The sequence below is a fragment of the Streptopelia decaocto genome (assembly GCF_964273445.1).
Source record: "Streptopelia decaocto genome assembly, chromosome: 7".
NCBI classification, from domain to species: domain Eukaryota; kingdom Metazoa; phylum Chordata; class Aves; order Columbiformes; family Columbidae; genus Streptopelia; species Streptopelia decaocto.
The window spans coordinates 41,459,596-41,472,667 of NC_138661.1; the positions used below are offsets into that span (position 1 = coordinate 41,459,596).

Below are 13,072 nucleotides of genomic sequence, written 5' to 3' on the forward strand. Positions count from 1 at the left end.
CAGAGTCCATGCTGACATTGGTGAGGGCAGTAGTAGAGCTCTCAAGCAGTTCCTTCAAAAGAACTGTCATTGGTGTTGAACTTCCTGGAAGTCACAGAAGTGGCTCGTGCTTGTGTTGGCCAGTCTTACAACCTTAACACTTCTGCAGAGCTGCCTAAGGTCTAGCACAATTCTTGGGCTTCCTTTCAATCTGAAAAATCATTTTGGAGAAGAGTCTGTGCACCTTGGAGATCCTCGAAAGTAAAAGGCAGCCATTCCCAAAAGCTGTTGTTGCTAGAATGAATATTTACTTTTAAGTTGCATTGCTTGCTTTCCTAACAATCAAGTGTTATATCTGTCCGATAGCTGTTTAGTTGCTGAGTGAAGTGACGCTGGTTGGAAACTTGTATGCAGCAAGTGGTGATCTTTACACTTCTTGAAGTTAGTTTGGAAGAGAATGAGATCTCTGCGAAGCCTGAAATAAAAGGGGCACTATTGCTGGCAGCGCTTCTGGCTGTCAAGTTTAAGGCATGCAGGCTAGCTGTGAAATTATAGAGCTTGATAATACCGGAAGATGTAGTGTCGGCTCTGTAGAGTAAGCAAATAGTTTATCTGAAATGTTATGCCTTTAAAACACTACAACAATAAATGCATAGAGCAACAAGCGACACTAAGTTAAAAGAGCTCTGATCTGAGTTCAAAACTCATTTGTAAGGAAGGAAATAGACTTAACTACCTAGCCATCAAGAAAATCAATTTAAAATTTGTGTGATAAATACACCATATTACAATCTCTCAGCTAGTTCAGAAATGTTTGATGTTTTCCAGAAAATGCATTTTGTAATTCCTAATGAAATAAAGAGACGTAAGTTCTGGATTGAAGAAAATATTTTTAACCTCTATTTCTAACATTGAAAATTACTGTTGGTGCTTTTGGAACAACTTTTTAAACTTTAAATGGATTTGCAGCACTATTTTTTTTCCTTATCTAATTTTAAAAAAATGAAATTAAGATTTTGGCAAGATGACTTGTGTTTCAAACTGTCTCAGTGATGTGTCTTGTGACTTTTTTGGGGTGGGTGCTGATAGTTTTCAAGGTGGGTACATGCTTATATACTTTGAATTCAGGTTTTATTGAAGAAATTACTATGTTGTAGCTGCAAGAGCCCTTGAAAAAATTAGTTAAATTTCAACTCATTAAAGCTAAAACAGCAGTTGTGCACTTTTAAGGCAATAAATGCATGGAAGCCAGGTAGTTCAAGTTGGCCATATGAAACCACTGTTATAGAATACTGCTCTAATGCATCCTTCCATGAGTGTTGCTTTGATTTTTTTTTTTTTTTTTTTTTTTTTTTAATTGTAGCCCTACTGAGGAGAATGGAAAGGGTACTGTTTTTTTCAGTCTCTAGCATGGGCATGGTAAAGAAAATCTTAATGATCCTTGTCATATAGACCTATATTATTAAGCAAAGGAGTGATCATTTTTATTTATGACAAATATCTCATACTGTCTGTAGCTTTCTGGAGCGGTGTTTTCACATCTTGCTAGGAAAATAGAAAATATTCTTTCTGCAGTGTGCATTATCTCATTGCTTTAGTCTTGAGTAAATGGCATTAACCATTAAATCTACCTGTCAAGGACCAGGCTGGAGAAAATACATTTATGCTACTTTTGCTAATTGTAGTTACGTAAACAGTGCAATAAAACTGCAGGTCGTTAAGTCTTGTTATTGCTTACGTTTGGTTCACCAGCTCAACTGATTGAATTTTTTTTTCCCCTGAAGTCTTTGTTGACAGCCAGTGGATGACTGACAGGCTGTAGGAAGGCCGCTTCCCACTGAAATTACTTAAGTCAGTGCATGGTCAGTTACCAATATGAGTTAATTGGTATTTTTGATATATCGTTATTGGTAATTATGAAGTTGCTTTCCGGTTGGTTTGCTCTGATGCAGGGTCATGCTTTGCTCCTGCATCGTTCTGTGTTGTCCTCCCCTCTGTCCCAGTGTCTGTTGGGTGTTCCTGCGGTGGCTGCTTTCCCTGTCCCTTAGCCTGTCCCCAGCTTTAACTGCTGCTGATGTTTGAGCTCTGCTGTGCAATGAGACGTTACCCTCAGGTAACTTCCTTTTTTTTTCCAAACAAATGCAATTTAACCTAGTCAGTTTTTTAATATAAACACTGTTCTGGACAAGGCATACCCTTCCTTGTGGAGGTAATAGTTTAAACTAGAACTGATAGCAAATTATCCAGCCCTTTTCAGGGTAGCTGTTCAACTTTTACATTGCTGTGTGGTATCCTTTTGATAATTATCCTGGTTAACCTGCTTGGAGTGAGAAGTGTTCTCTTTAGGCCATTTGATCAGTACCTGATCAAATGAAGTGTGGTTTGTTTGGTTTGGTTTTTTTTTAAAAACATACTTTCTTTCTGTGCTGACAATTATTTAGTAGGTGAATTTCAGATGAAAAGTAAATGGTCAAGCAAGACAAAATTCAATACAATAATTAGTTCAAAATCCAGAGCTCTTTGAACTACCACTGAGCAGACTGTATTGGATTTTTGTTGTCTAAATGGTGTTACCTGCCCCATATAAAGTGTGAATGTAAAAAGTGTACACCAGGCTTTTTACTTGCTTGCTGAATGGAGTATAGTTTGTGGTGTCTTTAGGCCTATTGAAAAGTTATTTATGCCAAGTATGCCAAGTAAACCCTGATTAGGATTACTCAAAGTAGAAAGTTGTTTTATTGCTGTAGAAATAGGATTTGACTCTTCTGCTGAGAACAATAGAACTCACTCTTGATTTGGAATTTACACCATTAAAACTTGCTCTCATTGCCTCTCTCCTCCAGTCCTGTTGTCAAGACAAAATTAAATGTTGTTAAAATCATAGCCTCATGGTTTTGTCTAAATGCAGAGAAGAGCAAGTAATCTAAGCAACTTTTCTAGTTTTTTCTTAGACTGTGTTGAACAAAGTGCTATAATTTTATATTACTGTCATCCTCAGCGTTTCTATTTCTGTACTTTCCTTTAGTGTTCTAAGGGATTTGTAACTGCAACTCAAATTCCCCTTGGGCTGAATCCTGGCACAGAAGCTCTCATTATAAGTGAACCTTGTTTTGCAAAATTAAAAGCAAAGCATCCATCAAGAGGCTTTCTTAAACCTAGAGGAAAGCAAAAAAAAAAAAAAAGTTTATGGTTGCAGATCAATTTTTTTCCCTTTGCAGGAAAATCTAGCTGACTTTGGAAACCCCAGAGGTGTGGGTGTGCTATCAATAGTGATGACAGATTCCATGGAACATTCCTATTACATTTAGAAAATTTTAAATGAAAGTCTTAATTCCTCAATATGCTGAAAGTTCGTTGCTGAAGTGGAAGCTGCAGCTGCAACAGATACCTGCCTAACAATGGTACAGTGGTAGTTTCAAACTTGTTTCTCCTGAGGGTGGTTACCTGAGCAGCAGTGTATTATACACTGAGATGGTTGGGTAGTTATGTGCTTCAGCTGAAGTTAAGTACTCGTATGCGCTCAGGTCATGTTGACCTACCTACCCAGTATCTGCTTGTTTACTATTTATTTATTTAAAACAATCCAACCCTTTATTTTCTCTAGGAATTGAAGGTATAGGTAGTTGTGTAAAGCAGAAAGGACATTGTGAGCCACGAGCCATTTTCAAATATGGAAGATGGAATAAGTGAGTTTGATTAAACAGGAAATATCAAAGATGAGTTCTGAGGAACTTCATAACAGTGACTAGATAGAGGAGAGATCCCAGATTAACAGTGTCATGGGTGATATTGTTGTAGGAAACCCTGATGAAGGTCAACTTCTTTAACACTGGATCTGACAAGCCCTTTGGCATCTGCACGCATTCAGCCCAGTTGTAATATGTATAATTTCTTACTCATTTGGAGGAAGTGAAACTAGGATAAGAAAAGCTGAGAATTTTGTGAATTTAGGAAAGGGCAAAGTATGCAAATGTGCAGGAAACCATGTGGTTTTTAGTCTTGTGGGCATGCAATAAAGTTCTTTAAACATAATGCAAAACTAGTCAATGCTTTCATTAAGGCACCTTAAAGTATCATTGTACTGTCCCAAAGCACTTACCAAACTGTCCTGTGCTTGGCTATTACTTCATTTGTTTCTTTCTGCAGACCTGCTCAGTCTTGGAATTCTTTAGGGCTGCATCTGTCCTTTGTAGTTATCAGTTGAGATGCATTTGGCAATGTATAAAAAAAGGTGCTGGGCCTGTGCTGGAAAAGCTTACGAGAGAAGTCACAGACCTGGAGGGGTGAAGCCTGTGCTGCCACTAATTTTCCTCTGCTAAATTGCTTTATTGGAATTGTGCCTATATAGAATGCCAGGTCTAAAAGTCAGTGTTAGGCAGGACAGAGGACATGTGGTTTAGGCTGGCAGTTGAAGATTTGCATAGAATGAAGTAGGTCTGAACCTGTGGGCTCTTCAGGAGAGGCTTTACAAGGAATGAGGTGGTTTTGAATGGGGAAAGAAGTGAGATTCTAGGCTCAAGTCCAGAATGCAAATAAATGTGAAGATGAATATCAGAACAGAAAAACTGGAGTAAAATGTTCAGGAGCAAGAATGGAAATATGAAGATCTAGGTCAGAAAATAAATACCATTTTCAGTTGAAAATGCAGAGGGAAAGTAGCAGGTAAAGCTGCAGATTTTAGAATAGTTTTCAGAGCTTAGTCTTAGAACTAGGACAGTAAACTGCTGCTGAAGTCATGACTGTGGACGTTACATTCATTCCTCCAGCTTCTGTCCTGCCAGGGGAAATGATTGCTAATAAAGTTCAATATAATCGAGAAGAGTATTCACGTTGCGAATTTGCTTTTGGTTTTGCTTATGTGTTGGTGGGTTTTGTTGGGTTTTTTTTGGCTTCTCCCTCCCCCTTGTGCCCCCGAATACTGTGTTTCTAGGGCTTGAGTAGGCATGGCACGAAGGTTGAGAACAGCAGTAAAGTGTCTCTCTATTAGTAGTCATAAACTGAAGGAAACTTGATGTTAGTTGCCCCAAACTAATTTAATTTTGGTAATAATTTTTCACAGGATTTTATATCTATATATATCTATATCTATATATATATAATATTTGATTCCCACCCCGCTTCCCACCATTGGGCCTTGTTTTGGGGTTTTATTTTTTGCTATTCATTAGCCTGATCCTGGCTCAGCGGACAGTCAATTGACAGGCTCTAATTTGGTTTAAGATTATATGCCGTAGTTAATGTAATGCAAAATACAAAAGTAGAGTCTAAAGGCCTAAAAGCACTGGTGGAGGGTAGGGGTTTTTTGTTGTTTCAATATACTCTGTAGGGACTTTTCAGAAAGCTTAGCCTTTTCCAGTGGTGACTTACCTGCCTGGCCATTTGCAGTGACAGTCTCCTGTTGCTGTTGATTTACTTGCGAGATGGGCCTATAATGGTTGCTGGGTGTTGGGATTGCTCCTGATCTATGTGGGTTTTCTGAGTACTTAATATTCCACTGAGACTGAGGTAGTATTAGGCTGCTTGTATGACTGACCATGATGAAATATTCTATTAATACCCATGTGGTGATAAATGCAGCTCTTGGTTTCAGTGTCATAGACATGACACAGTACCTTGTGGAAAATACTGACCCTCAAAGGAGAGGAACCTTCTTCCTTTCTCTCATGCAAGGATTTACCGCAGCACTTGTAAAATATACAGTCTTTAAATGTACTGAAAATATAACAAGCTTGTCACTGAAGTTCTGGTCAGAATTATTCTCGAAAGTGTTGTATCCCATGGAAAAGCATGAGATGTAGTTTGAAATGCTAGCGGGTGGCTTGTCACGCTTGTTTAGTTCAGTACTGGCAGTCCTCTCCCTCCATAAATACAGAGCCTTATATGAAACATAGTATAAGACAGCAAATGTACACTAATTTACCAGGTCACAGCAGCCCATAATATTTGAGTTAAACGTCACTGTAAGGTCAGCAGTCATACAGTGTGATCAGAACACAGGATAATATGTTCCCTGGGCAGTTTCTGTGAGAATCCCTGTAGGTTTTTTTTTCTCTTGATCTTTATAGATAATTTGCCGTATTTAGACAAAGGTTTAGACAAAGGTTTTCAGCTTCCTTGAAGTTCATTGAAACTGTTGGGAGGGACAGAGTGAGATACGTTGGAATTGGCACACCTGCAGCTTCAGTTTGGAAGGGTGGATATTGCTTCTGCTTGAGTTGACTTGTTTCTGGTCAGGTTGGATTTTGTTTTAAAATATGACATATAAAAATTACCACTAAATCTTAATAGTGCTCGTGGTCAGAAACCGTCAATTGCTGAAAGGAATTGTACTATGTGCTTGCTTGTGAGAGCAGGGACCATCTCTGGAGAGCCAAGAGAGGGTTTTTTTGGCTATATGTTCCTAGGCTCTGTGGTATAACCTAATGCTGTAATAACACCTGTTTAAATCTGTGTTTCTCCAATGGCTCTAGTGAGGAGGAGTGGAAACACATTCTCAATTAAAAAGGTTATACAAACCCTAAATAATTGAAAGAATATGTACAGGTAATAATGTTTCTGAACTGTTGATGCATCTTCCTGCATCCCAGATGCTCCTAGAGGGAACATCAGAGCAAAAGCAACATATGTGTGCATTACTTCTGCCGTGGCTGCAGCTCAAGAGGATTATTATAGAATTGCTGGACACTGTATGGCCACTTATCTGCAAGCCATTAACTTTGTACAGTTGTGTGTGTCTCATTCCCTTGTTTGTCAAGGATCCTTAAGGAATGAAAAAACAAATGTAACTGATGCTTCATTCTTGAAATAATAATGTAAGAAGTTGAGACAGCTTTAACTACAACTTAGTTGTAAATCTTCTTAGAAGACAATTTCCTGGAATTTTTGATTGCTGTAGAATACCATTCTGCCAGAAGTGCAGATACATTACATATTGATTACCAAGCTTGCAGCAGACCTGGTGAATAGAACTCAGCAGATATAACTAAAAAAGCAATGGACATGCTAATCTAAGATACAAAGCCATTGTAAAGAGATTTTGTAGTCTTGTTAATAACATCTGTCAGTGTTTGAGCCTTAAGTATTGCTTCTAGATAGGGATATGAGAACTGAGGATCTCATCTGCTGTTAACTGTTTTACATTTTAATTACTTGGTGAAATTCAGCACCAACACTGTGCACACTTACTCACTGGTCTTGATAATTAAACTGATACGCTGAAGTCTGATAAACACAGTTGTTTACAAGACTACTTCTCCTAGAGGCTCTCTATATTATAGGTGATTATATATATAGTGATAAGATATCAACAAGATAAGAATTTAGGTTATTCTATGGAAAACATTTCTAACTTTGTTTTAGGAACTAGGAAGTCTCAAGATTTCAAGGTTTCTTGCAAAGCAGTTCTTGGAAAAGTTTGTGTTTACATGACAGGCCACTTTTCAGTCTAGACTGTGTTTTTGATTTTTAACATTATATTTTGAAATAATAAAAATATGTAAAGACTTTTTTCAGTTTTTTTTTTTGTGGTTTTCTTTTTGAAGATTTGAAAAAAAATACAGGAAAGGCATACCAGATACAGTTCAAAATACACTGTGCAGTGATTTTTTATTTATTTATTTATTTATTTATTTTTAGTAGTAGTGAAAAAAACACACCATAAAAAATCCTGGCCGTTTCTGTTAGATACTAAGAATGTTCTATAAAAGTAGTAGTCTTGGATTGTGTATTTTTCTTCTGTGGGATTCCTATAGCAAGGGTTAAAGTTTTGAAGTAGAGGGAAGCAGGTGATGGCAAAGAGCATCTCAGCCATGGATTTCATAGTGGTCTGTAGCTTGGTTTGTTAATACTAGTCCAGGGCTAAGGTTGACCTTCAGCTAGGGTAAACTGTTGTTTCAGGGTAAGTGTTGTCAGTCATAACCACCATTCTTCAGAGTTATATTGCTGGTAAACAGTGAGTAGTAATGCCACTGCTCACTTTTGATAGCATTTTGCATCCTCTTTCTATTTATGTAGGTGACAACAACTGAAACCCAAAGGAGCATCACTGTCACGGATTGTTGTTGGGAGAAGCCACTGAGCAGGTTTGTCTCATGGTGGTGAAGTGAGACTATTCTGAAGAAGGAAAGATAATGTTTTTATTACTGGCTTTTCCTTAGTCCTTGGAATTTGGATTGTCTCACTGGGCAGCATAGAGTTAGGAAGGAGCTTTGCCTGGCGCAGATGGTTCTGTTACCTGTTACTTTTTTTTTTTTTTCAGTTAAAATGATTTTGGTGTTGAGACTGGAAAGTACAAGCAAAGAATTTGAGACCACTTCTAGTTTAGGGCTTCTTATAGTTGTGGTTCAGAATATTTGCAAGCCAAACATTGGTCATGTCCTACATGTCTGCGTCTTTTGTATGAAAATAAATGTTCTGATTTGGTATACTAATGTAGCCTCCACTTCTTTATCTCTGTAATATTAATGGGTGGGAAAGAAATGTGTGTAAATACATTGCCTCTGGTTGATGTACAAACTTATTTAAATACATGCTCTATATTCAATTTGATGCTTCTATGCAGAATTGTTTAGAGATTCTTAAAATCTAGATCATATTATTTAGGTGAATGGAGGAGACAGACCTCAGTGTTGATCACTGACTCCTGGGCTTGATTTTTAATTGGACTAAGTCAGGATACTTTCCTCTTTCTCATCTGTACCCTGTGGTAAAAATATATATTTTTTTTTAATGAAGAGAAACAGTGAATAGCTTAGGTAAAGCTTGTGTAGTCATGGGTGCCAGAAATCAAGGTTGTAACAGCAGCACGAACACAGAAGACTTTTACACTTCACCTGGGTGTCCTGTCCTGGTCAGGCTCTTGACAATGTGGTGGTACTACTTGTTTTCATGTCCATTTTGTTGAAAAATGGGGAATGATGAAAACGTAAGCTACTTGTGCAAAGGAAGAAATTTTACAAGTGTGCTAGTCTTTATAATGTGCAAAATGAGGAAGCAGAGGAAGGGTGCAAGTGGGCAACTTTGCAGTCACAGGGTTTGGAAAGTATGAAAATAAATACTGCAGCTTTAATGCTATGAGCCCTTTGCAAGCTGTTGCTGTGCCAGTGTTCAGGCTGGCCTCTGTAACCTTCCAGATGCATGTTAATAAATGTTTTCAGATAGTTCAGACTACAGACCCATTCATGTTTTCAAAGTGTGCAAAAGCCTTGTTTCCTAATGACTGCTAACTTTCTGATTTCACTCTTGACTGTACTAGTATTGTAAAAGAAGAAAATTGGTTAGGTTTTTTTTGTTACTGTTTTTTGTGGGTTTTTTAATTTTTTTTTTTTTTTTTAGAGGGCAGAGGAACAGACAGTGTCTCTTTTTTTTTTTTCTTTGATAGTTTGAAACTGAAAAAGCAACTACGCTTTTATAGATCCAAAAGTCATGAAAATAGTGTGTGCAAAGTGAGTTCAGTGGCCTTAAATACACTTAAGTGCTCTCTAAGTCTCTAATTCTGATAACTGCTCACATCCTTTGGCAGTAACATTGCAGGCTATTTCCAAGGTCTTGAAGGCTGGAAAGTGGAAACATAAAACTTTGGAGGGCAATCTGGTAGTTTTTCAGGAGTGTTTAATTAAGCATGTTACGTGTGCAGGCACAAATGCAAGTACAGGGGTGCCAGGGGCAAGCTACATGGTCAGTGGATCTGGATGGGTTACAATATTGTCCACAAGTTTGCTTTGTCTTCCTTTGAAAAATGAGGTGTGGGACCATTAGTATAACGCGTACTGATCTTCTTCTGTATTGAACAGGCCACAGACATTTCAGAATCTAGTCTTGGTAAGACAAATCAAAGATTGGAATTTTTCCTGAAAATTCCAAGTGATGGTGAATCTGCTGCCACCCTTGGTAAATAAGGATTTGAATTTATTATTTCATTCCGTGTTTTAGAAATAGTAATTTAGAAATTGTGCTGCACTGTTTAGTTTCTGGTTTCTAGTGTACTCAGACCCTTGTAACTTTTCTTGCTAGCTTGAAGAATCTTTTTTATTTTTTTCCTTCTCCTTTCCTTTAAGTAATTCTACTGCAAACAAATCTCCCAGCAGCTTTCTTTTACATCAACTGAAGTGAACTAGCTCTTTGTGTCCTTATTGTCTGGCATATTGTCTAATCCTGTAATTATTTATGTGGTTCATTTCTGAACTTTCTCCAATTTACCTTATCTTGCTGTTCTGTTCTGCAGGGACCCAGCTTAGAAACACAGATGGTGGAAGATGAAATTGAGACAACAAGTGAAGAACTGCCGCCTCATCTGCGGGAAGAGCCTCCCGAAGGTACAATACTAGCAGTCAATATAAACTCTTTGCATTAAATCGGGGAAAGTGTTCTGGCCAAAGACGACTTATTTGTTTATCCGTCTGACTTGAGAGCCTATGTCTGTCTGTTTTCTGAGAAGTATAAAGCCTTGTCAGTGCTGACAGCTGAGCCGGCCTCCCAGCCAGAGGTCTAGCCAGCCCCTAAGCCTACTTTTGCATTCAAAGAAAGCTGCACCCACTGAGGTGTGGACATTGTTCTGCATTCTCTTTGACAATATGGTTTCTGATTAAAATTGTCCTGCTTGATCATCCTGTCTGTAGGCTTAGGAACAAAATTACTTTTCTGCTGTCTTGTTTGTGATGTTTTGAGCCTTCATTAGGGAAGACTTCCTAAGTAGTCATCTATTCTTTCCATACCTCTCACTGCAGCATCCTGCTATTGAAATTGTCCCCAGCAGAGACTTGCCAAAGTCAGGTATTCTAGTGATTTTGTTTCTTTCTGCCATCTCTTTTGGAAGCCAGTTTAGCCATCTGAGGAGGAGGCAGTGGGACACTGTCAGGCAGCAGGAGGCTCAAGAATGCCAATTTTAAATAAATCCTTGTTTTCAATGACATGCCCTGGATTTATACAGGGAACGGATTTTTCCCACTGTGTAAATGTTGCAGACATTGTATATATGCCACAAAATTAAGGGTTGCTTTCTTTTGAATAGAAGCTGCTAACATTGCTGCAAGTGATAATACATTTTGAGCTTTGTCTGCAGTTCAGTGACTTTTAAAACACAATCACTCATAATCATTGTGGATGGCTTAAAGAAAGCAGAGAGTGCTGAGATTCTTATTAGCAACTTACTGTTAAAATACCATGTCATGTCTCTGGGAAACAGGAATGTGCTTTATATTTTTCCTTTAAGAGAATAAGATGCTGATACAGCATCTATATTGACAGCCATACTTAAAGGGAATATGAACAAAGTAGATGGTTTTAGGAATTTGCTGCTCTATATCCTCTTGTTGAGCATCTTGTTACCGTTTTCCCATTAAGTTGTGATTTCCTGTTCTACCATTTCATATACTTCATGTTGGCAATTACAGTATATAGAGGTAAGTGAAAGGCAGGTTTCTTTTTTGTAGCTCCTGTAAAGCCAGAAGGAAATAAATGTGGAAGATGTTGTTATAAATATATATATATATATATATATATATGAGGTAATGTTGATATTTTTAATTTTTTTTTTCTAAGCCTTTTCCTTTGTAATTAATGCCAAGTCAGCATGTAATGACAATGCATTGTTGAAGTAAGGATTCTGGTTACTAGCTTGAGCTGATGATTACATGAGCCTAGAGACCGTATCCTGGAATGTAAAACACAGGAGATCATCTTGTCTCATCCATTTATCAGGAATAGTCTTAGATTCTGGACAATGGCTTTGGATTGTGTAATCAGAAAGGGTTTTTTAAAATGTGGCTAAGTATTTTTGCGAACCAAATTTTTGTAATTGAAAGTATTTGCTTCTGCTTGCAACCCTGCTGGTTTGAACGAGGATGAAAAATGTCAGTATTAATATCCCACTTCTGTGTCTTGTTGCGAGGTCTAGGAGTAGTATGTGCTCTGGAGATGGTGATTTTGCTGATGTGAGGAAAAAGAACTTGTAACATTCGAGCTGATGTGGTTAAGCAATGCTACAGTAGATACTGTGAGTTCTTTTAAAGTCTGAGCTCAGTATGTACTTTTTAAATTTACAGTGACATTAACAAAATAGGAGGGATATTGAGAGCACAGCTGAACCTAGAGATTGCTTGGGAGAAGAGATGGAAAAATTGCTGCTGAAAGAGGGCTGTCAGGATGATGCTGAACTTACAGCTCAGTGTATTAGTAGAGCTCAGTAACAGGAGTCTTCAATCATGTAGATGCAGGAGTGATTACAAATACCCCATGAAAGAAACAGATCTCTGAAGTTCTTTTACTATTAAATGTCATTAAGTACTGTCGTCTTATTGTTGCTCTACTACTGATTTCTGGTTTCTTCTGATAGCACTTTCCTAGTTAAATCAAATGCTTTGCAATAAGTAAATAAACCATGTTGTCATGACTGCTGCACTTTTGTTTCCTGGGATCTATGAATTGGAGACTGTGTCTGCTCGCCTTCTGGTAATGAGTGCGTAAGGGATGGGAAGCTCTCCAGAGTCTGTCTCTTTCTAACACAATCCATTATTTCACCAGATTGCATCACAGTGACTTTGTTTTCTAGCTTGCCCTGCATATTTACTCCTCTCCTCAAAGGAGGGGAATTGGAAGCACTGTGCTCTATAAATATTGCAGTAAAAAAAAAAAGGTTACCGTTCAGGGATAGTCATCTTTCTGAGCAGTGTTGCATATGGACTTCTGCAAATAAAGGGGCAATTTTACATAACTAAACTAAAGAAGTGACTGTGTGGGTAACAAGTAGCATAGAATAGTGAGCATGGGTTTTGGGTGTGGTGTGGCAGCCTACCAATATTTGAAACAAGAGAAAGTTTTGTGGTTTAAAAAGGAGGTTAGCCAGGAAATCCCTGAAAGGTAACCAAGGCAGAGGCTAGTATCTGTGTGTGATGTGAATCCATTTATTTTATCTACTGTCAAAGTTAAGGTTTTTTTATATTTAAGTAAGCCAAAAGAGTAAATAAGTACAGCTGATGTAAGATCCTCTAAGTGATACTGGATGTCAAAAAAGGCTTTTTATTTTGTAATGGAGACGCGTTGTTATCAGTGGCATTGGTGCGCTGTGTCCCGTCCTGAAGCGGGGAAGCCAAACCCA

At 37.9% G+C, this 13,072-nt stretch overlaps 1 protein-coding gene across 3 annotated transcripts in view; it reads left to right on the top strand.

The window, feature by feature from the left end:
- The window catches only part of LOC309442750 (transmembrane protein 263-like), a 202,465-nt gene that overhangs the window by 3,819 nt on the left and 185,574 nt on the right, over positions 1-13,072 (top strand). For 2 of the 3 annotated variants that reach the window (XM_082058899.1, XM_082058900.1), the window contains exon 2: positions 10,202-10,292. In XM_082058899.1, coding sequence (XP_081915025.1) covers positions 10,202-10,292 — 91 coding nt within the window. Of the gene's footprint in view, positions 1-10,201; positions 10,293-10,703; positions 10,750-13,072 lie in introns of all 3 variants that reach the window. The other variant, XM_082058898.1, reaches the window with a different exon arrangement.